Source organism: Gadus morhua, chromosome 10, assembly GCF_902167405.1.
Source record: "Gadus morhua chromosome 10, gadMor3.0, whole genome shotgun sequence".
NCBI classification, from domain to species: Eukaryota; Metazoa; Chordata; class Actinopteri; order Gadiformes; family Gadidae; genus Gadus; species Gadus morhua.
The window spans coordinates 9,838,621-9,860,399 of NC_044057.1; the positions used below are offsets into that span (position 1 = coordinate 9,838,621).

The 21,779-nt window shown below is 41.6% G+C and overlaps 1 protein-coding gene across 8 annotated transcripts in view; it reads left to right on the top strand.

Annotated features, from left to right (window-relative positions):
• Window positions 1-2,190: 2,190 nt before the first annotated feature.
• csnk1a1 (casein kinase 1, alpha 1) overlaps window positions 2,191-21,779 on the top strand; it is a 29,787-nt gene continuing 10,198 nt past the window's right edge. For 6 of the 8 annotated variants that reach the window (XM_030367656.1, XM_030367660.1, XM_030367658.1 and 3 more), the window contains exons 1-5: window positions 2,191-2,874; window positions 3,188-3,294; window positions 6,197-6,323; window positions 6,833-6,931; window positions 12,230-12,313. In XM_030367656.1, the coding sequence (XP_030223516.1) occupies window positions 2,752-2,874; window positions 3,188-3,294; window positions 6,197-6,323; window positions 6,833-6,931; window positions 12,230-12,313 (540 nt within the window). In that variant the 5' untranslated portion in view covers window positions 2,191-2,751. The remainder of the gene's footprint in view (window positions 2,875-3,187; window positions 3,295-6,196; window positions 6,324-6,832; window positions 6,932-12,229; window positions 12,314-21,779) is intronic. The other 2 variants (XM_030367662.1, XM_030367663.1) reach the window with 1 other exon arrangement.

Consider the following 21,779-nt stretch of genomic DNA (forward strand, 5'->3'; position numbering starts at 1 on the left):
TTGTACTGCAGCAGTGTTCTTATTCCTGCCCATCATGGTGTTTAGGCTCCTCCATGCATGCCTTATATCTCCACTGATGAACTTCTCCTCCATTTTGTTTTTGTAGTTGAGCTTGGCCAGCTTGGTCTTCTGCTTTAGCTCCTTTTTCAGCTCTTTAACTCTCTGCTGGTCACCCTGGATGAATGCAAACTTTTTTAAATTGAGACAGTTCTTAAGGTCTTTGGTTATCCATGGCTTATTGTTTGCAAAGATCTTAATTTGTTTGGTGGGAATAACACTATCAGCACAGAATGTGACGTAAGAGCATATGGTATCGTACAACAGGTTAAGGTCACCATTGCATTCCCTTAAGAATTCTTCCCAATCTGTCAGCTCAAAACATCCTTTCAGTCTTTGAATGGAGTCTACCTCCCATGCCATGATGGTTTGGGCCTGTACTTTTTGGGTCTTCAATTTTTGTCTGTACTTAGGCAGTAGTAGTATTACATTATGATCTGAGGACCCAAGGGCAGGGCAGGGCTTGGATACATATGCACCCGGGATGTTTCCAAAACATAAATCTAGCATTCTATTCAGCCGTGTTGGCGTTGTTACATACTGTTCTAACTGTGGGAGAAGTGCGGTGACGTCACATGTGTTGAAATCTCCCATCAGAAACACGGGCTGGTCAGATTCCCTGGAGACGGCATTGTCATAACATTCTAAAATGCGCTCTGCTGCCAGCGCGTTGTCAGAAATTCACGGCGAAGATAGTGGGGACGAAATGACACAGACAAGATTTCGTAGTGTCGTGAGCAGTGCATCTCACGAACTGTGAAGTTCGTTGCCCATCTGTCATTTACAACCATGCATAGACCACCTCCGACTGATTTCCCCGTTACTTCTTTGTCCCGGTCAAAGCGTATGAATGTAAAGCCATCCAAGCACACTGTAATGTCCTCAGTTAACCACGTTTCAGTGAAACAGAATAAACTTGTATTCCGATAATCTGAATCAAGCTTAACAAGTGCCGCAAGTTCATCCATCTTATTACGTAGCGATCGCACATTTGACAGAGTGAAAGCAGGTAGTGTTAGTTTACTTCCCCGTCTCCTGATCCTGTTCCTGATCCCTCCTCTCGATCCTCTTTTCCTCCTTCTCTTCTTTATAAGCCGGTGTGTTGGTATGAGATCCAGCTGTTCTGGTGACAAATCAACTGTTTTGCAAGCATATCTCCAGAAGGTCCGCTCTGGTGTAGGTGCGTCTCGATGCCATTTGATGCGCGGTGACTAAGTTTTGTACAGTCTAACTGGAGAAAACTTGAAAAAAAGTCGCTATATAATGTTTAAAAAAGCCTTCAATCACGAGTCGCTCAACAGAGGAGCGCCCCGCGACGTATAACGTACAACGGTTACTGTTATGGCGAAACGAAAGTCATAGACACACTACATTTAAAAAGAAACCAAGAAAGTCAAAGTAGCCGTTTTATTAAAGACTACCAAAAAGTAGTCCCTCCTGGCTGCCTTCAAAATGCACGACGGTCGCTATGCAACACACTTTAGCGTCCCTCCGAGAGAACGGTTGTACCGGTTTCCACTTCAAGGCGCTGAGTGATACTTTCACAAAATCGGGCGTCATAGCAGTTATGTATACGCTCATTATACAACAGTTAGGAACCAATCAGATCGCTCGATTTAGGCCCCCCGTTGTATAAATATCTTTATATTGAATGATAATGTAATCAAGCAAGTTTAAATTTTGTTTTTACCATATTTTTATTTTTATTATTTATGGACCTCAAATAATTGGACTCAACATATGTTTGATACTCGCCTCTTTCACCTCTCGTATTTTCAGCACATTTAGTTACGGAACTAAATTAAATTTTTTGTATTTTAGCTTTATTGCCAATTGCACTGTTCTGTTCTGTTCTAGGCTCTGTATAGACCTGCTTGAGAAAACGGATTCGGACACGTTTTGGGGAGAGGAGGAATGCCCTCGAGTTTCGCTGGGTTCTTCTGATCAGACACGAGGTGGTTCACATGCTCAATATAGGGGATTTACAACTTTAAAACATTTTGATTATGATACAGTTTCAAATAAATCACGAAAGGAATCCCGATTAAGGTTAGGAAAAAAATAAAATAAAAGCATAATGGCCATGGTTTGGCTAGACGCTTAAACTACATTGTAGAGCACAGCGCGTCCCCGAGAGGACAGTGTGCGCGCGCCAGTGCGCGCTCCCGGTGGTTAGCTAATGCTAGCTCAGTGCGAACGGAAACAAGGAGAGAAAAGACTGCGAGGAGAAGATGGCGGATCCAGTGGGTTGCGCTTTGTAAAGACGGCTGCAACCCTTCGATTTCGTCGACCAACGTCGTGAAAGGACTAGCGAATATCGAACTAAATACCATCCGAAGATTGAATTGAGGACTTATTGGCCTCGAGTCGAGGGACTGTCGATGTGTGGACCTCTGGTGTAGCGATGTCCGGCTAGCAGAACGGCTGCTCCGATCGGATGACTTTACGTTTTATTTCGATTAGTTTTGGATTACCGTCTGATTAACCACACTTTTCACACTGGTCGTGTTGGTTTCGTTAAGTTACTCCGCTGGTAGAGAACGTGTTTTTTTCACTGTTGGCTTCGACGACACCTCCCGGGAGGCACGTTAGATCAGCACTATCTCCTCGATAAATCGGCAATTAATCTGACTTTGTATGTTCTTTATATTATACTGATTCTAATCGAAATTGCCGTAATAATTGGTGGGGATTATGGCGAGTAGCAGCGGCTCCAAAGCCGAGTTTATAGTCGGGGGAAAATACAAGCTGGTCCGGAAGATCGGGTCGGGGTCGTTCGGAGATATCTACCTGGCCATCAACATCACCAACGGAGAGGTAACCCACTGCTCCATGTCTTTGTTATACTGATATTAGAGGCAGATCGGTCTTTATGGGTTTTAGAGCATTCTATAAGGCTACTTAGCGTTAAGTATGGCGTGGTGCTGGAAGGCCTCGACCCCACGTCAATCTCTTTTGATCGCCTTAATTCAATAGTTACTAAATGTATTCCACTGTGCCCTTGATAATGTCCCCGAATCGAACTTATGTGGGTTTTCAAAGTAATCCAGATCCTGATTTGAGCATGAGCCCCTACGACAGAGCCGTCTGAAACATGGTCAGCTGTGTTGAGATCCTGTATTTCTTTCAGGAGGTAGCAGTCAAATTGGAATCGCAGAAAGCCAGACATCCACAGCTACTATACGAAAGTAAACTTTACAAGATCCTACAAGGAGGTATCGGCATTCCCCACATCAGGTAAGGTTATATCAGTGATTGTGTTCTGGGTGGCGGTGGTAAAATGCGCATTGACGTCGAGCCTTAATCAGGTTCTTTACGACTAAAGCCGTCGGGTCCACAGCCCTAACCAGTTTATCTGCTGTCCACCGTAGGACTGTTACAGAGGCAGAACGCTGTTTAAACATGCCATGTTTGTGAAGGCCTATGCTTAACGAACCGTACCTATTTTAAATGTATGATAGCGAATGAAGAAGTAGGGAGCTGGAAATGGCCGCTCCTCTTTTGTTGTGCTGCTCCAACATGTCTTCCACTCCCTGTTAGAAAATGGCGGCCGAGCAGAAAGCAGCAGCCTAACCTTGGCTACTGTCGGGCTGGGTGTTGGCTCGGCCTGACCGATACGCACTTGTGTGTCAACTGTCAAATGTTTGGCAAGTTGAACCGTTTGCTCAGGAATGGAGCACGGTTGTATTGGAACAAATGGAAGATTGTCTTCAAATGTCTGCGTTACGTTTGTTGCTAGCGTGTAAGCAAAGGTCCTTTCAAAACCCTAGTAAACGCATATATATTCGTGTAGTTAATAGTTGATAATTTGCTATTTGTTACAAAGGAATAAGTTAGGACCTATTGCCAAATGGTCAACCCATTAAATGTAGGTACCACACGGCAGCCTGGTTCGAACACTAAACGTTGAATTCCGATTCACAAGAACATTGTATTTGTTTCGTGAGGTATGGAGGGGTGCTGATGGACTGTTGTAGACAGGTGAAAAGTAAAATGCACAGGGCTTTGAACTGCCACAGATCATCCTAGTTTGCCAAATGGTTTTTACAGTGGGTTTCAAGTCCTATTAACCTGGGTTTTAGGTCAAAATAAAAGACAACCTGTTATTACTTTGTATAGGCTCCTTGTGGGAGTAAGCTAAATTGTTGGCCTCAGTAATTATAGTCAAACATTCTGTCGGTCTTCCCACCCTGCTGAATATTTCTGTTCCCTCAAATGCACACACACCCTGACTATTGGCAGCCAGCCCAATGGCTGCTGGCTGGAACTTGATCGCCTGTGTGCGTTCAACAACTAGGACATAGTGTCTAGTAACCCCTGTTGGCAAATTAGATCTGTAGCCTATAGTTGGGTTTAGGGGTGCACTTGTCTTGCAGTCAGCACCCAAAATAATTGCAACAATCTACCTTCATGTGGGTACTAGTACTTATAATAAACAAAATCCCAAATGTATGTAGCCTCACTCTGCTTGCTTCATGTTTTTGTGTTTTGATATTTGTATTATTCTAAACAATGGCTAATGCAGAAGTCTGCTACTTTTTCTAATTTACTGTTCTACAAACTGTTTTAATTAAAGAGCAATGCATTTTATTAACTCCCCAAATACGACTTGCTCAATTTTAATTGTGTATATTTAGAATCTCCTATTCATACGTTGGAAACTAAACTATTAGTTTGTTAACGAGGTTGATGTTTTGGTTTTATAAAACACATTTTCTGCAGTCATTGCAAACACTGAAGAAAGCACAGACAACCTCCTCAAGGAAACCAATCCCACTGCAATGGGCCCATTGGTAGAACCTGTTTAACCTGCTCAGCCTGATGCTCCTTCCTCACCCTTCACCCACTTTGCTGCAACAGTGATTCATAGGATGAAAAAGGTGTGCAGGGAGTGAACTGATATACACGGCTGATTCATTCTTAGTGGGTTGCAGAGGTAAAATAATTAGTTTTACTTTGATATCTTTGGTCACTTGCATCTCAATTCCTCTGTTAAAGGTCATTAGATAAAAATAGCAAAACATAATTGAGTGCAAAACATTGAACAACTTGGTTCCATGATTGCAATTCCCACCAAAAAGTCTGGTTGAACCTGAAACAGCAGCCATCTGGTTTCTAAACGGCCAAGAGACGTAAAGGGCCAGGCTAAGAGGCTGAGGGTTCTGTGTAGAGGAATGGTTCTGTGCATGCACCTGAAGGTCTGATATTCATAACGCACTCTGCAGAAATACAAAAACAAGATCATGTTTGGTGTTTACTAGATCGGGTCGGCTTAGCTCAGGAGGTAGAGCAGTTGTATTGTAACAACTGTTGCTAGTTCGATCCCCAGCTCCTCCTAGCTGAGTGTTGATGTGTCCCTGAGCAAGACACTTAACCCACTGCTCCTGACGAGCTGACTGTCACCTTGCATGGTTGACTCTGCCGTCGGTGTGTCAATGTGTGTATTAACTGATGTAAGTCGCTGTGGATAGAAGCGTCTGCTAAATGTAAATGTACTAGATGGGGAACTATTCCCCCCCGCGCCCCCGGGTTTGGTTTAGACCGTGATGGTTGTCACTGTTCGGCTCGTACCGCGGGGGGGAATAACTCTATATAGCGTTACACTATAGCTATCCGTCAAGCCCAACCAAATAAAAAAAATCAACACCTGTTTTGTGTGCTGTCATCTGCGTCTTTAGGCTGTTAATCCATTGTTTATCAACTGTCTCCAATATTATGGTTGGATTTAGCCTGCATGTTCCTTCCTCAGGTGATCAGTTGAATTAACTGGTTGCGTAGCTTCACATTTTTTAACACTTTAGACGCTGCTGTGAGATTTTGATCAGTTGGAATCTTGCAATGACTAAGTAGTCTGACACAAGGTTTATTTTAACCTTTCCTTTGAGCGTGATTTATGCATCTGCTGGTCCGAGCAGTTAACATAAATATATACTAGATCTTCAAATAAAGTCCACTGGTAATTTGCAATGTTTTCGTCCAATCGCCTAAATGCATAATTTGCTGTAGAAAAAAATGTATTAATGTAATTTTATCCTGAATAATCTGGGATTTCAACACCTTGTTTGGGTTAGAATTGTGTTCATCCTCCAGGTAAAGCCATCAGAGGGCTGACCATATACTCTTGTGATTTTCTTTTCAGGTGGTATGGACAGGAGAAGGACTACAATGTTCTAGTCATGGACCTGCTAGGACCCAGTCTGGAAGACCTGTTCAACTTCTGCTCCCGGCGCTTCACCATGAAGACCGTCCTCATGTTGGCCGATCAGGTACAAGGCTTTACTTTTTTTCTTATTTTTTTTTTTCCGTCATTTATTCATAAACCTGGGAATAACCATTGACATTTAAAGAAAATAAAGGCCACATGCACCATAACAAGTAGAAGGAAAGACTAAGCTTAAGATCTAAGCACAATCATTTATCATTTTATTCGATCAAGTTAAATGCCAAACATTTAATAATTACAGAAATGTAGAATCACAGTTTCAGGGCACAAGCCTGCTTACATTTATCATTTGGATGCACGGTAAATCAGTGCCAGGATTATTTGTAGGTAATTGAGGTGTTATCGCTAGAAATGGATCTATGCAATGACAATATTTTACAATTTATGAAGGATTGAATAAAGGGCAGTGACCAAATATGCTAGGGTGCCCACAGATTAAAAAGGTAGGTGCACCAATGCCACCAATATAAAATGTTAGCTGTGGGCCCAGAGTTTCGGTGCTCCACTTATTCTGAATGTGTTTCTGATTCTACCTTTTTTTTTGATAACCAGATGATCAGCAGAATCGAGTATGTGCACACAAAGAACTTCATCCACAGAGACATAAAGCCAGATAACTTCCTCATGGGCATCGGTCGACACTGTAACAAGGTAGGGCGTCACAATCTCTTGCAATTCCAAAACCATCATCTTTCCATCTTTCTACATTGTTGCTTGATACATTTTACCCCTAGCTCCCGGACAATTCCGTTTACAAATCTGCAGGCTCACTTAACCGTTCACTTTTGTTTCAGTTGTATAGCAATTGAATAGTGATTAGAGCCATTAATAATGAATAATTTTGATCTATCTATTATGCATTTCAATACTGTTAAAAGATACACACTTTGTGATGTACTCCCCTCAACTTAATCATGCCCATCCTCTAAGTCAATCAGTTAAATGATGTCATGAATGGCAAAGAGAATTTAACGTTGGAAAGAGGCCCACAAATGGGAAACCAAATCTTAACTCATTCGTTTTTTCATCATTAATGTCAAGTTCAATTGACCTAAACTTTATCGCTCTTTAAAATCCTTCAGCCCTTTACCATGTTGATAATGGATTGTTGTCCTAGATAGAAGATTAAAATCATTTAACGCTAGGGTAAAAGGTCAAACTGTTAGAATGACTAATTATTAGGGGCCTATGAAGATATTATAGAATTAAAGAGCTAGAAGTAAAGATGTATGCTTACGCTATTTAATAAACTCTAAATTATATCCCTGCTGGCCTTTTTCCAAAATGTTGTAAAACGATTTATTTTCTCCATTCACACAGAAGAGCCTCCGCTTTTCTTTTTCCTTATTTGTTGTATGATTTGTTCAAAGATACCCTCGTTGCCTGAACATTATGAATACCCTGTACTTGTGAGCCCTTGCAGACAGGCAACATTTGGCTACGCTAAAGCAAGTCCTTAATGAACATTAGCTGCAACCCTCTTTACTTGATCACACTGATATTAAATATATTGGTGTAGTAATCTTTGATGAATCCCAAGCTATATTTTGGAAGTGTACTTTCAGCTGAATTGTATTGGATTCATATCCATATTTGGAGACAGACGAAACGAGTGACATAGCAATTTTTTGGAGTAGTTTAAAAAATCAAGATCTATGCCTTGGTGCCTCATAAAGTTTGTGCTGGGCAAGCACATAGTTGGTGGTGTTCAGAGTTCTGCCCGAGCTTTTCACTTACAAACTGTTAACTTCTTTACTTTACTGCCTTGTTCTATTACGCTGGAACGGAAGGAGAGTGATTACCTATCTGCTATTTTAAGCCTTATGAAAAACAATGAATATTCAGTGTTCTTATGTCTCTCCAGAATGATTTGGTGGTTTTATGAAACACCAGGGGTCTCATTTATAAAACTGTGCGTGGGATCGCTACTAAAAGTGTACGTACGCCCAAAAGCCAAGTTTTGCGTGCGCCAAAAAATATTCAGATTTATAAAACCCTGCGTACACAGACCGTACGCAATCTTTTCTTTATAAATCAGAATGCCTACAAGTGTGCGCAGCTGAATCAGCTTCACGTTCCGCCCTGTACACGCCCCTTTTTAACCATAAATGGTCAATGCAAATGACGTCATGAATTCGATCTGCATATAAAACAGACTCAGATGCAAGTATTATGTCTTATGGAAACAATGGCAGAAGTACTGATAAAAGCAAAAAAGCGAAATTTCACGGAGGTTGAAGTGGAGACACTTGTTGGTGAGATGGAGGCCCGAAAAGTAGTTTTGTTTGGCGGTCACAGGATTGGGATCGCCAACAACAAAAAGCAGAGTGAGTGGCAACATGTTGCTGCAGCAGTGAACTCTGTCAGTAGCACGGAGCGCACAGTCCCAGAATTAAAAAAGAATTGGTCTGACATAAAGTTACATATTTTTATGTAGCCTACAAATAAATCGTTATGGTCCCTAAAGACCATCTCCCTCCGAATCCTGCCATTTGCGTGGTCCGCCAGAAGTGGCATATGGTGCAGCATAACCACGGCGCTCGCATCTGTATTTATAGGGTTACGGTAATAAGACTGACCGAGAACACCTTGGATAATCAGTTTGTAATCACCCACGTAAAATGTTCTTGAACATAACCCCTTTTTAATGCCTGATTTGTCATGAAAAGCATCTAGAGTAACGGACAACAATTTTGATGAGGAGTGTGGCTTGGTTTTCCACACTTGGGATTTAATTGACATTTGATTATGTGTTTACAGTGTCACATAAAAATATTATGTTATTGACACATGTTGGACTGATGCTTTATTCCATGCAGTCGTGCCGTCAGTGGACAGTATGGAGTGACGGGATTAAATATAGAGAATTTTTTTTGATTTCTATTCTATGGAGATGTTTCTGGAGTTATAACTGAGAAATAACGCAGTTGACTTAAATTATTCTGATTACATAGATTTAACGCATGATACGGGTTGAAATTAAATTTATGAAGGGCGATGATAGAACATAATCGTTCTTCTCACTCTACAATTCTTCGGTCTGACTTCAGTTCACCACCACATCATCTGTGTCGCCAATTCTCCTTTTCCTCTAAACTATGCGTACGCATGGGTCAGAGTTTGCTTAGGGCTGCGCACATTTTCCCGTCAAGTTGTTTTTTTTTATAGATCACAACCGTGGCGTGGAGAGTCACGTACGCCAATTTCAGCCCCGTTTGTGCGTACGCAACGGTTTTAAATGAGACCCCAGTGCTGCTCTTCTGTGTTTTTGGTACTTTACTTACTAAATAGTTTCCGATTAACAATATTGGGATCCCCCATATAAATTTTGAATGGGAAATCTGGCTGTTAAGAAAGATGATGAATGTTCGTTTGAGGAAGCTCTAAAGGAGCATACTGAAGAGCTTTAGGTTTGGGCGTAGTGTTTGATACCGCTGCCCACTTGCTCTGACTTGTCCAATTTACAAACGATGGCACATTTATTCCCTCCTTTAAATGTTTATTTCTCAATTAAGTGTGTGTGTGTGTGTGTGTGTGTTAATCCCATTTAGAGGTTTAACAAGGTTACCATTTTGGTAAATATGGTAAAAAAATAATCACATCGTCTTCATACATTCGGAAAACATTAGTATTTGAAATCCTTATTTGCAAAATTATATATTTCTCTTCATAAATCACTCACCTTTAGGAGCAATAAGTAAATTTTCTACATTTGACTACAGCGCTGACACATAGTTGTGCCAATAATTGAGTGTTGAATAGAGCTATATATTTAATAATGCATGTAGATTTGTTACAAGAATATTCCTAAGGAAAGTTTCGAAGATAAGCTGGGTGTTGTGCACTTGTCATTCTTTGCAAAATTGATTTATTAAAAGCGTTATCGTATCAGGAATTTTGTGTTGACACATTGAGTGTTTTGTGTGTTTGTAATTACAATCTTAAAGTAGCAGCCGGGTCTCCTAGGGAAAGTTCTCAGACTTTAAGTAAAGGCAGCGTGGTGGGTCAACCATCTAGTCGTTGAGTCGTACGTTTAGCACCGTACGGATTCTCATGGCAAGTTCTGTATCCCTCCCAGTCACATCCATTTTAATTGGTTTGGATCTTTAGATTCCCACTTTGACCACCAAACATCAAATTGATTGGTTGAAGACCTACTACAATCTTGAAGGATTTAGTCAGGGTGTTAAACCTCAGGTCAATTGTAGATATTGTCCAGTTGTAAATCATTCTTTATTTTCGTTCAACACGCCTCAACTATCTTTTGACATCAATTATATCCCATACGAGGGTTAACCAGTTTCATAACTATCTTGTTATTTCCCACACAAGTCAGGGCATAGTTACATGTCTAGATGGCTGTCTCCAATAGGGCCCATCAACTATTGAATTCACAAGTTAAGATTCAGTGTTAACGCACTGCACATTCTGACGGACTTGGAGACTGAAGCGTGCTGTAGGGTTTCTGTGCTAAGATAACGTTATGTATTCAATGAGTCATGAGGGTAATTAAAGGTGTATTTACTTATCGCAATAACATTTTGTATATCCCCTAACCCCCCCGCTGCATGCTATCAGGCAAGTTAGAATTCTTAAATGTTTAAAGTCCTGGTCATGAGCACAGTTGTTAATTTTGGGTCCAACTGGATCATGTATTGCATTACCCGCCGGTTGAAATGGAGTAGATAAATTTAGGATTTGTTTGTTGGCACTATTGGCGAAAGATACAGCTATTTTATCAAATGGATGTCAATTGTTCGCCATATTTAAGGAAAGTTTCCACCACAAGAGTAGAGCTTCACAAAAATCATGCCGGTTTTACATGTGGAAATAGTCAAAGTCCCTAATTAACCTGGGTTATTTAGTTTATAACAAAACGGCCAGGTCCTTTTTAACAGTGTAAAACGGTACGTGCAAGTGCACACATCCGCATGGTCAATTGGTGTTAACGGTTCGATCATTATTGCATGGCACCGTGTAGGCTAAGATCAATCTTTTAAACCAGGGTTGAAACAATTTTGATTGGAAAAGCGCATGAGTCATTCAACCTCACTGGGGCAAGGAGTGCCACACTATGCCTTGTCTTGGATGGGCATCACACTAGCTGTTCAGAACAGGTTTCAAAATCTTCAATTAAACTTTGAATAGACTTCTAGGTATACTACAATGTCAAAGTGCTTTTCCTTTTCTCTCTGTATATGTGGCACCATCCCTTTATCTCACTGGTTTAGACTTAAGCTGCTGCAGCCAAGTTAACTTCCTGCTTTTCCCTGAAATTCTTCTTAGAACATGATTATATACTTTCTACCATATAAGCATGAAATGAAAAATGAAGTGATTATTTATTATTGCGTATTGCACTGTAACTACAATTTTATTTTACAGCTTATATTGCAAAATTTGGTTTAATTTTGTTCTTGGAAGACGGCATGAAGAACTAGGTTTATTTTAATGAGTAATGCAAACCAATGTATGGCGTATCTCCATATGTTCTCTGCCCTTAGTGGAGCCTGGACAGCCCTGGGCCCTCCCTGCCCCTGCTCTGCCCCATCTATCCTAACCTTCCTTTGCTCTTTTTGGAGCCGTGGTGTTGCCTGTCTGCGCTGGCCTTCTCCGGGGATGTTGTCTGCTTATTAGATCTAGAATTAGTATGAGTTCACCCTGCACTTCAGGTATATCGGGCAAACTTAAACTTTGCATACATGAAACAAGGATAGTCCTCGTCTTAGAACAACAGGTTTTCTGCCCAAAGACGCTGCACACAGCGGGAACATCATACCTGTGCCTCAATGACTGGAGTCAAAACTAAATTTTGTTGAAATTATGACAAATAATTTGCCCATTAAGCATGCGGCCAAAACCGAAGTGCTAGTTTGACCCATACTAAATCTGTTGAAGGTGGTTAGAGCCTGTGTGTTGTTGACCCTACCCCTCTACTGTCTGCCCTAGTGTTTAGACTCTTCAGTGGGGAAGAGGAAACGAAGCTTGGCTGTTAGCTCTGCTCAGGATCCATCTTTCTCAGGATTAAACCAGGTGTGACCTTTTACCATAACACTAGTATCACTACACCAGTTGACGCTTCACTCCCATACAGTACTGTATAGTAGCGAAATTTGAGGGCCACTCGCACCATGACCTCAGCCGTGCTTACACATTACCAGAATATTCTGTATGGTAATGAGCAGAAAGGATATCTTTCCATTTCTATCCCGAACCATCTGGAATCTAGAGATAAGCCTGTTTCAAACTCTCCCTTTTAAAAACATCAGTTAAGTATTACTAGCGCAAAACAAGAACCACTCTTGATATAACTTTGGTCTCAGCTGATATACAAGATATTGTATTATTTAGACAAATAACAGATCTAATTTCGGTTTCTTTGAAGGTAACTAAATCAATGACATAAAGTCATGTATTTGTATGGGGTAATTTTGACCTAAATATCGTATTTCGTAAGGTAATATATTTTTTACTTTTTACCTGGAGTTTTTATATAACGTACCCTGACCATACCCCACATCCACTGTGAGACGGGCAGGGAAGTAGGCCTAATGTTTTTTCTGCTCCGTTAATGTACTGCTTATAAAAACTCAGCCCCTCAGTAAGATAAATGGAGCAGAGAAAATCACGATTTAATGATAAATTGGCTCCCTGCAGTTCTCATGGTTTGTTAACGTTGTCCCTGGTCAACATCAATAGTTAAAACCAGAACAGGATCTGAGCCATGGCGCATTTATTCAGCTGTGGAAAAGTGTACTACCAATAGGGCAGAAGTGACATACATGATAGGAGGTATGTGTTTGTGTATATGTGTAAAATACCAAATATCTTACAATTCTATAGCTAACCAACAACTAAAAATAGTGGATCGAATATATATTTAGGCATAATCCACATCTTGTATTACGTTTTGTTTATAAATGTATGTAAAAATGCTCCACTGTCCATCAATATTTCTAAGTTGTGTTGTTTTGAAGTGCTTTTTGTTACTTTTTCACAACCAAGCAGTAGGTTAAAAACCTTGACTCACTCACACTGCTTGGTTCTTTTATTCTTCTTGGCGTGTAGCTGCCATCTGCGCATGTTAAGCCTGGGTAGCGAGTGTCCATTTCCTTTACGATAGGGTATCCTCATGCTTATTATGCATCATTTGTCAAATATCTAGTGGAAATTTGTACCCAATAAAAATACCTTCACCACTCAACAATATATCAACAAGCTACGTTGGTTGCGTGCTATAATCCAAACTATTCCGCGTTTGAAACCAAAAAATCAGAATTATTTTTTCAATGCTCCCGAAATTCCTCTTAGCTTGAATACACCATCGAATGCACATATTGTCAAAAGCTTGACCTTGAATATAACTTTTTCTTCCTGAAATACGAGGCTAGAGTTAACCCTTCCCCCCAAGGTCAAAGTTGTTCCGAGGCTTTTTATGATGGAAGTGTCATGTGTCGCCACTAGAAGGATCCTACGTTTCGTCAAACTTATCAATGAGGGCTAGCCAATGAGAAGGAGGGCGGGCTTGCCCTCCGTCGGTTAAACTCTTCTGCTGATAGGCCGTCTCGTTCCGCTCGTTTGCTCATGCAAACTGCTAGCTTCGCCTCCAGGCAGCGTGGAGAGCACGTACACTAAAGGCCTGATTCCACCGGACGCGTTACGGCTGCGGCACGTCTTGGCCGCGGTCACCGCAGCAGATGGGTTCCACTCTAATCAATGAGACCATTTCCATCGGGCGCGGATGCGGAACGTCTCAGCAATGTCCCAGGAGCGGCTCGCCGTGCCGCAGCGCTATCATTCCGTAGCATTTCTATTTTTGCCGCAAGCCGTTGCTGAACCGCGTCAATTTCAACAGAGCAGATCGAGCAGGGCAGGAAGTGAAAAAGTAAAAGCCATAGAGCATCCGGTCAATTTTCAAAATAAAACACAATACTCAGCTCATGTAGCCTATCACAACGTCATTTATGTACCAAATCATCCTTTTTATAAGTGCAATGGCCGGAAGGACAAAGCGTCACATTTAATTGCAGTAGTTTTGGGAGTGGAAGGTGAGTACATTAGGTTTAGGATTATCTCGTGATCTCGCGTGAATACGGCTGGCTCGCAAGGCAACGCTGCGCTGCCGTAACGCGCCCGGTGGAAATGCAAGCAAGGCAGAGTCGCAGCCGTTCCGTGCCACAGCCGTAACGGCTAGCTCCGGCTCCAGGGAGCATGGAGAACATAATGTAAAGGCTTGTTCACACTACCTCCGTCCTTCGACGGATCTCATTGACTTTGCATGGGGCGCTCACGAAATGCATTGTGGGTCCGTCCATCCGGCTCCGTGGCCGGTGTCAAAAGGTTGAGAAATGTTCAACATTTCAGGCAGCGCCAGATCCGTCGGCCAATCAGATCGAGGTAATGCAAATACACTCCACGCGTTTCCTGGATCCATTTTGCAATAACAAAAAGGAAGAAGCAGGAAAAATCCGGCCAGTAAATATTTTTAAAGAAATGTGGAATAATAGGATTGTTTTTAGTCATCTGTTTGTGTCCTCTTTTGTATGAATATCCACACATCGGATTTGTAGAGGGAGACGATTTGATTGGCTGCAGTATGCGTCTACAAAGACTAATCCCCTATACGTCAGACCCGCCCTCGGCCATCCGCCGACGGACGCATGTAGTGTGAACAAGGCGTTCGGCTAGCTCCACCTCCATGCAGCGTGGAGAACACGCACTGTAAGGCTAGCTCCGCCTCCAGGCAGCATGGAGAACACGCACTGTAAGCCAGTGTTAATTTTGTCAGCTATTTTAGATTTAGTCTTAGTCTTAGTCTTTTGACGAAAATGCTTAGTATATTTAGTCACATTTTAGTCATTGTTTTCCTTTGTAGTTTTAGTCTAGATTTAGTCGACGAAAATTCCTTACATTTTAGTCAACTTTTAGTCATTACTTTTAGTCAAAATGTTTTCTCTTTTTAAACTAGTTCAATTAGGCTAACCCTATATAGGCTATATGGACACCTGCTAAGTTGTTCCACTCAAATAGAGTACTAAAGTGAAAACGTTACGTTGTCCTGGCAACCGGATTTTCAGTTCTAAACAACCGAACGGGAGATGGTGTTCTCCATTGCTTCCATGTGTTGTTTCTTTCAAAATTAAAATAAATCAATTTCAAGAGGTGAAAATCACTACCGATCGAAAAATGTCGAGGCGTTCATGTATTCCCCTGGGGTATTAAAAGGAAACGTTTGTAAACGTTAGTTTAGTTTAGTTTTTTTTTTTAATATGAAGACAATCTATTCTCAATATTACTTACATCATTGGTAAAACAAACTCACAAATCAATTCGCAAAAAGATTGTTCCTTTTCTATAAAAGGTTTGTGTGCCATAGGATTTCCCCTTGTTAATTTGGTTGTGTAGAACCGAAAATCTGTTGCTCTCGAAACGTGACGTCACACTTTACTACTCTTGTCTGTTCAGCCTTCAAAACGATAGCTGGTAAATTGTGAAATGCATTAAACTGTAATCAGAAAACGCGGTTATATGCTATAAACCCGATAGTATCTTGGGTATAAAGGCTGGGACGAATTTCAAAGTCCACCTTATGTTGAAGTATAGACCGTGGCGATTCCCATTGAAACGAATGGCGCGGTGATTTTCTTCAAAACGAGAGCCGGTAAATTGTGAAAAATGAATTAAACTGTAATCAGACAACGCGGTTATATGCTATAGACCCTAGTATCTGTGGAATAAAAGCTGGGAAGAATTTCGAATCATGTACAATGCATAACGTTAGCTCATAGCTGAGTGGACCATACCTCCCGTTGCCAAGTCGTAGCTAAGATCCGTCCTATTTACTGGAGGAGTGAACAGTTGCATAAGAACCTTACGGGAGTGTACTGATTGGAAAATATCGTGCATTTTGAATGTCCAAACAGCACACCAATAACATTTTCGTCTCGTCTCGTCAACGAAAACAAAATGACATTTCGTCATCGTTTTTATTATCACAGATCAGATCACAGATCACACACACAGGTCACTCGTCAACGTCTCGTCTAAGTCACGAAAAAAAGGTCGTTGACGAACATTTTTCGTCATATTTTTCGTTAACGAAATTAACACTGCTGTAAGCAAACTTTTTTTTTTAAAGAAATGAGGCAGGTAATAGTTTGTCAATTTATTTTTAATTTGTCTTTTCACGTAAAATGTGAGTGTTCTCTGAATGGTCCGCTGTTGATGCCTGTGTGAGTTATACTTTCTGTACACTAATTGTATCACACTACAGCGTAGCCCATTTCATATACCACATCGCTCATTGTAACGGTCATGATAACGAGTGATAATAATTATGGAGCTGAATGGGACTGTAGGCATGATGCAATTCAGTTTTGTGAAAAATTAATTAATTTTGATCACACCAAGCTTAATGTTTTGACTGCTCGAGCCTGGGCATTTAACAGTTTAACTACCAGGTATCCTTTCCATGGTGCATGTTGTAGAACACGGCGGACTGAACCGACAAGAACCCTCCCGGTGGAAACGCGCCAATACTTGTCCCTGAAGAATTTGCGTATCGAACATTAGTTCTGCATCACATTAATCAATTTGCACGCCAGTTTTATTTATTTTATACCGTGCATTCTCCGTGTCGTGCCATGCAACGTGATGTCCGTACCAAATTCGGTTCAATACAAATGCATGTCGTTACACCACTAGCGCAGCTGTATTGCGATGCCGGGTGAGTGTTATTGTGCTATTTGGAAAGTCAATGAAGATGCACTGCTTTAATCATCAAAAGTGTGCAACATTGTGCAAAGTTTCAATGAAAGGCACACTTTTCTGGATGCAGTTAACAAGAAAAGAATACCTTAATTGGAGTATTATTAACCTTTATTTTACCAGGCAAGAATTGCCTGAGATCAATTGACTTATTTTTCGAGCAAGGCCTTTATATTACCCAATTAGAAGCCGGTTATTCTTAATAGTTATTTGATATAGTAGAAGTGCAAAGTTGATCAGTGAGGTAAGGGATGTCATTAATAAACTGAATGTAAGGTGTTTAGAGGAGAAAGGGGCTTGCTTTCCCTGTAAGAAAGCCATAGCATGGCAGTCAAAGCTGGGCTTTTAGTCCAATCTGATTTTATACATTTTCTTCAACCGCCTGTGTCGTGACATCTTTCGTCACAAACCAACTATTCGCTCTCCTATATCAAAAGTGTATTCTATTTTTCTTTTGATAATTGTCCCAATAAAAGCAAAAGTGTGTCTTCCAGTGATGTTGCTAGGTACGCGTCCTGCGTCCCTGACGCATTAAAATCTGAAAGGACGCACTAAACTCACTATCCATGCGTCCCGGGGACGCATCTCATTTTCCCCATGAAAAACGATACATTGTGAACATTAAACAACTCGTGTTTAATCACAGTAACTGGCCAAAGAAACCTTCTTGTGAGCAGACCGGACAAGCGCTGTTTCAACCCTCTGCGCATCTACTCGGCGCAGACGTGATCCCCTGTACCAAGTATCGCGACATGCTAATTTAGCCGATACCAAAACAACTAGCTCGTCACCGCTGATTTCATTTCAACAATTAAAAATACGAACTTCATAGTAAATAAACCCACGTTTCCACTGCTCGATGCTGTGCTCATTCGTGTCGATTATGTTGTTTGATTTGAATGTAATGTCATGCCACTGTGACAGTGCTGCAATAAACTTTTCAGATTTTGAATTTTATTTGTTTAATTTCAGATACATTTTGAACATACATTAATATATCCGTTTATTATAACCATATCATACCACCATCAAGGAGTTTAACACTATTAATTTAATTTAAGAAATGGAATAATAACTAGAACTGCAAGCAGTTATGCAGGGGTCCAAGAAGTGTGCATTTCGCCGGCACAACGCGACAAGAAATGTGCATTTCGCCGGCACAACGCGACAAGAAATGTGCATTTCGCCACCCTGAACCTGTGGATACAAAGGATTTGACTGTGGTAGGAGTAGCGAGAAGTCATTGTAGCGTTTTCGCAGCGAAATTTTGTAGAAGATATACAATTTCCTCGTTTATTGCGCCCCCTAATGGCGAAATTTTCCGAGATTTTTATCGAACGACATTAAGGTTAGCACCACCATGTGTGTAAAATGTGGACTCGATCCGATGTGTAATTTTGGATTTCTTTGGATTTTTGATATTCCACGTCTAATTTAGCTAATAAACCAATATTCAAAACGATACCGTTTCGTTATCGAAGGACGGATCAAAAAAGTGTTTTGTGCTTTCTTTGCGTGTGCGTCTGAAGATGTCGTGTGCAAAGTTTGGTGTCGATTGGTCAAGAAATGTGGGAGGAGTAGGGAAAAAACAGTTTTGCGGTTTTCGCGATTTTGCGAAAAAAAATTATTGACGCAAATGGGCGTGGCCTATGCCAAAAGATGCAGCAGACTCCAGTGAATATGTGTGTACAAGGTTTTGAATGTGGGAGGTTCGGTGTGGGAGTTATAGCCCCAAACGCGTCTTTCCTTGGTATAGCGCCACCTAGTGGCCGGCGTGTCTGGATTTTGTTATCTGAGTAGCGGTGCCGGACCTGGATCAAGTCATGCAATTGGCGTGTCGGCACCATTTACGGTTTGGGCTGTGGGCCCACTTTTAGCGCGGGAATAATAATAAAAAAAATCCTTACAAAAACAATAGGGATCCAACCTGTTGGCTTGGACCCCTCGAAAAAAAATTATTGACGCAAATGGGCGTGGCCTATGCCAAAAGATGCAGCAGACTCCAGTGAATATGTGTGTACAAGGTTTTGAATGTGGGAGGTTCGGTGTGGGAGTTATAGCCCCAAACGCGTCTTTCCTTGGTATAGCGCCACCTAGTGGCCGGCGTGTCTGGATTTTGTTATCTGAGTAGCGGTGCCGGACCTGGATCAAGTCATGCAATTGGCGTGTCGGCACCATTTACGGTTTGGGCTGTGGGCCCACTTTTAGCGCGGGAATAATAATAAAAAAAATCCTTACAAAAACAATAGGGATCCAACCTGTTGGCTTGGACCCCTAACTAGAACTGCAAGCAGTTATGCAGGGGTCCAAGCGATGTGCATTTCGCCAGCACAACGCGACAAGAAATGTGCATTTCGCCGGCACAACGCGAAGCAAGTGTTCAAAACGCTACCGTGAACAACCTGTGGATATAAAGGTTTTGACTGAGGTTCGGTGTGGGAGTTTCGGCCCCAAACGCATTTTTCGCTACCGTTCAGTCGTCGACGGTTGGATCAAAATAGTTTTTACTGATTTGCAACGCGAAACATATATTCAAAACGCTACCGTTTCGTCAACGATGGTCGGATCAAAATAGTTTTGCTGATTTCTTGTCGTGTGCGTCTGAAGATGTCGTGTGCAAAGTTTGGTGTCAATTGGGCAAGAAATGTGGGAGGAGAAGCGAAAAGTCAGTTTAGCTGTTTTCGCGATTTTGCATAAAGAAAATACTGACGCAAATGGGCCTGGCCTATGCCAAAAGATGCAGCTGACTCCAGTGAATCTGTGTGTAACTTTTTCACAACATTCCATTGGCCAAATAGGAGATATACAATGTCGTCGTTTTTTGGCGCCGCCCTGTTGGCGAAATTTTCCAAAGACAATTTTCCTTTGCCAAATAACTCCCGCCCACATTAATAATTCTTGGCCATATTTTCTATATAGACTCGGGTTTGCCCCTTGATGGTTTCCCTTGAGTTTGAAGAACATTCCTTTGGCCAATTAGAAGATATACAATTTCCTCGTTTATTGCGCCCCCTAATGGCGAAATATTCCGTTTTTTTTATTGAACGCCATTAAGGGTAGCACCGACATGTGGGCTTGATCCGATGTCTAATTATGGTATTTTTTGAATTTTTGCGTTTCGACGTAAAACGTAGCTAATAAACCAATGTTCAAAACGCTACCGTTTCGTCGTCAAAGGTCGGATCAGAAAACTGTCCGACGATTTCTTTGCGTGTGCGTCTGAAGATGTCGTGTGCAAAGTTTGGTGTCGATTGGTCAAGAAATGTGGGAGGAGTAGCGAAAAAACATTTAGCGGTTTTCGCGATTTTGCGAAAAAAAAATTAGTGACGCAAATAGGCGTGGCCTATGCCAAAAGATGCAGCAGACACCAGTGAATATGTGGGTACAAGTTTTTGACTGTGGGAGGTTCGGTGTGGGAGCTATAGCCCCAAACGTGTTTCTCCTTGGTATAGCGCCACCTAGTAACCGGCATGTCTGGATTTGGTTATCTGAGTAGCGGTGCCGATTCTGGATCTAGTCATGCAATTGGCGCGTGTGCACCATTTACCGTTAGGGCTGTGGTCCCACTTTCAAGCCAGTAAGTATAATAATCCTTACAAAAACAATAGGGATCCAACCTGTTGGCTTGGACCCCTAAAAAAAAATCCTTACAAAAACAATAGGGTTCCAACCTGTTGGCTTGGACCCCTAATAAAAAAGAAACGCATTTTTTAAACTGGGGAGTCGGGACCCATTGAATTTCTCAGGGACCCACCCAACTCGCCAACTGTGGGTCCCGGGGACTCACTACATTGAAAACCTATCAACATCACTGGTCTTCATTGGATCTTTGTGGGTCGTTTTCCAATGAGGGCTCGCACACCAGCGCCGCCGTCGGGGATTAAAATTAACAACGTCCCGTCGTCCAGGGGACGTAATTAATTGACATCGGGAGGATTTTTATTCTCTCTCGGGTCGACGTCGGGACGAAGAGAATTTTGCGGGCACTGACTTCATTTTTCTGAAGTTTTCAACACTTTCTGCGAACCAGAACGTGTCGTGATCGGTGGAAAATACTTATTTAATGGAAAGGGCTTTGTGTTGTTCAGTGAGACAAAGGGGGTAAAATCGTTCGTCATGGCGCAGGCTTTCTTTGTTCACTGGAGAAGGCGGGGCTGCGCACGGAGTCTAGACCTCAAATTTTTAAAGTGGACCGACCCACCGGGAGACTACCCGATCTCCAGCCTATGCTGCAGAGCGAATTTAAATCGCCGGCAGAACGGCCTGGGGGTCTAACACCGTCATTTATATAAATTCCATGTGTATATATATATATATATATATAGTATTTCACATTAATCGCAATTATAACACGGGTCTTCTCAATGCCATGGAACGCTCTGTTCACTTGCATGGGCCCTTCACAACTTCCGGCGGTGATTTATATTTGATAATTCACCATTGCTAAGTATAATCATGAGTATAATTGACCACTGTCAAGGAAAACAACAGATTTTTCGCCTCTAATGACGTCTTCGGTATCACTCCGCAAGTACCGGTAACTTGTCAACCCAAGCGTCTAAGGTTGCTAAGCGACGTCAATGTCTTTGGCAGACTATTTCTCTGCTGATCAACACTACGAATTCTGGTATCAAATAAATTATATAAAGACACACCATGTGAAGTTATTTTTTCGTTTTGGCAAGTAGCCGTCTAATAAGCGGGATAATGTAGAGAAAATCGCCGGTCATGA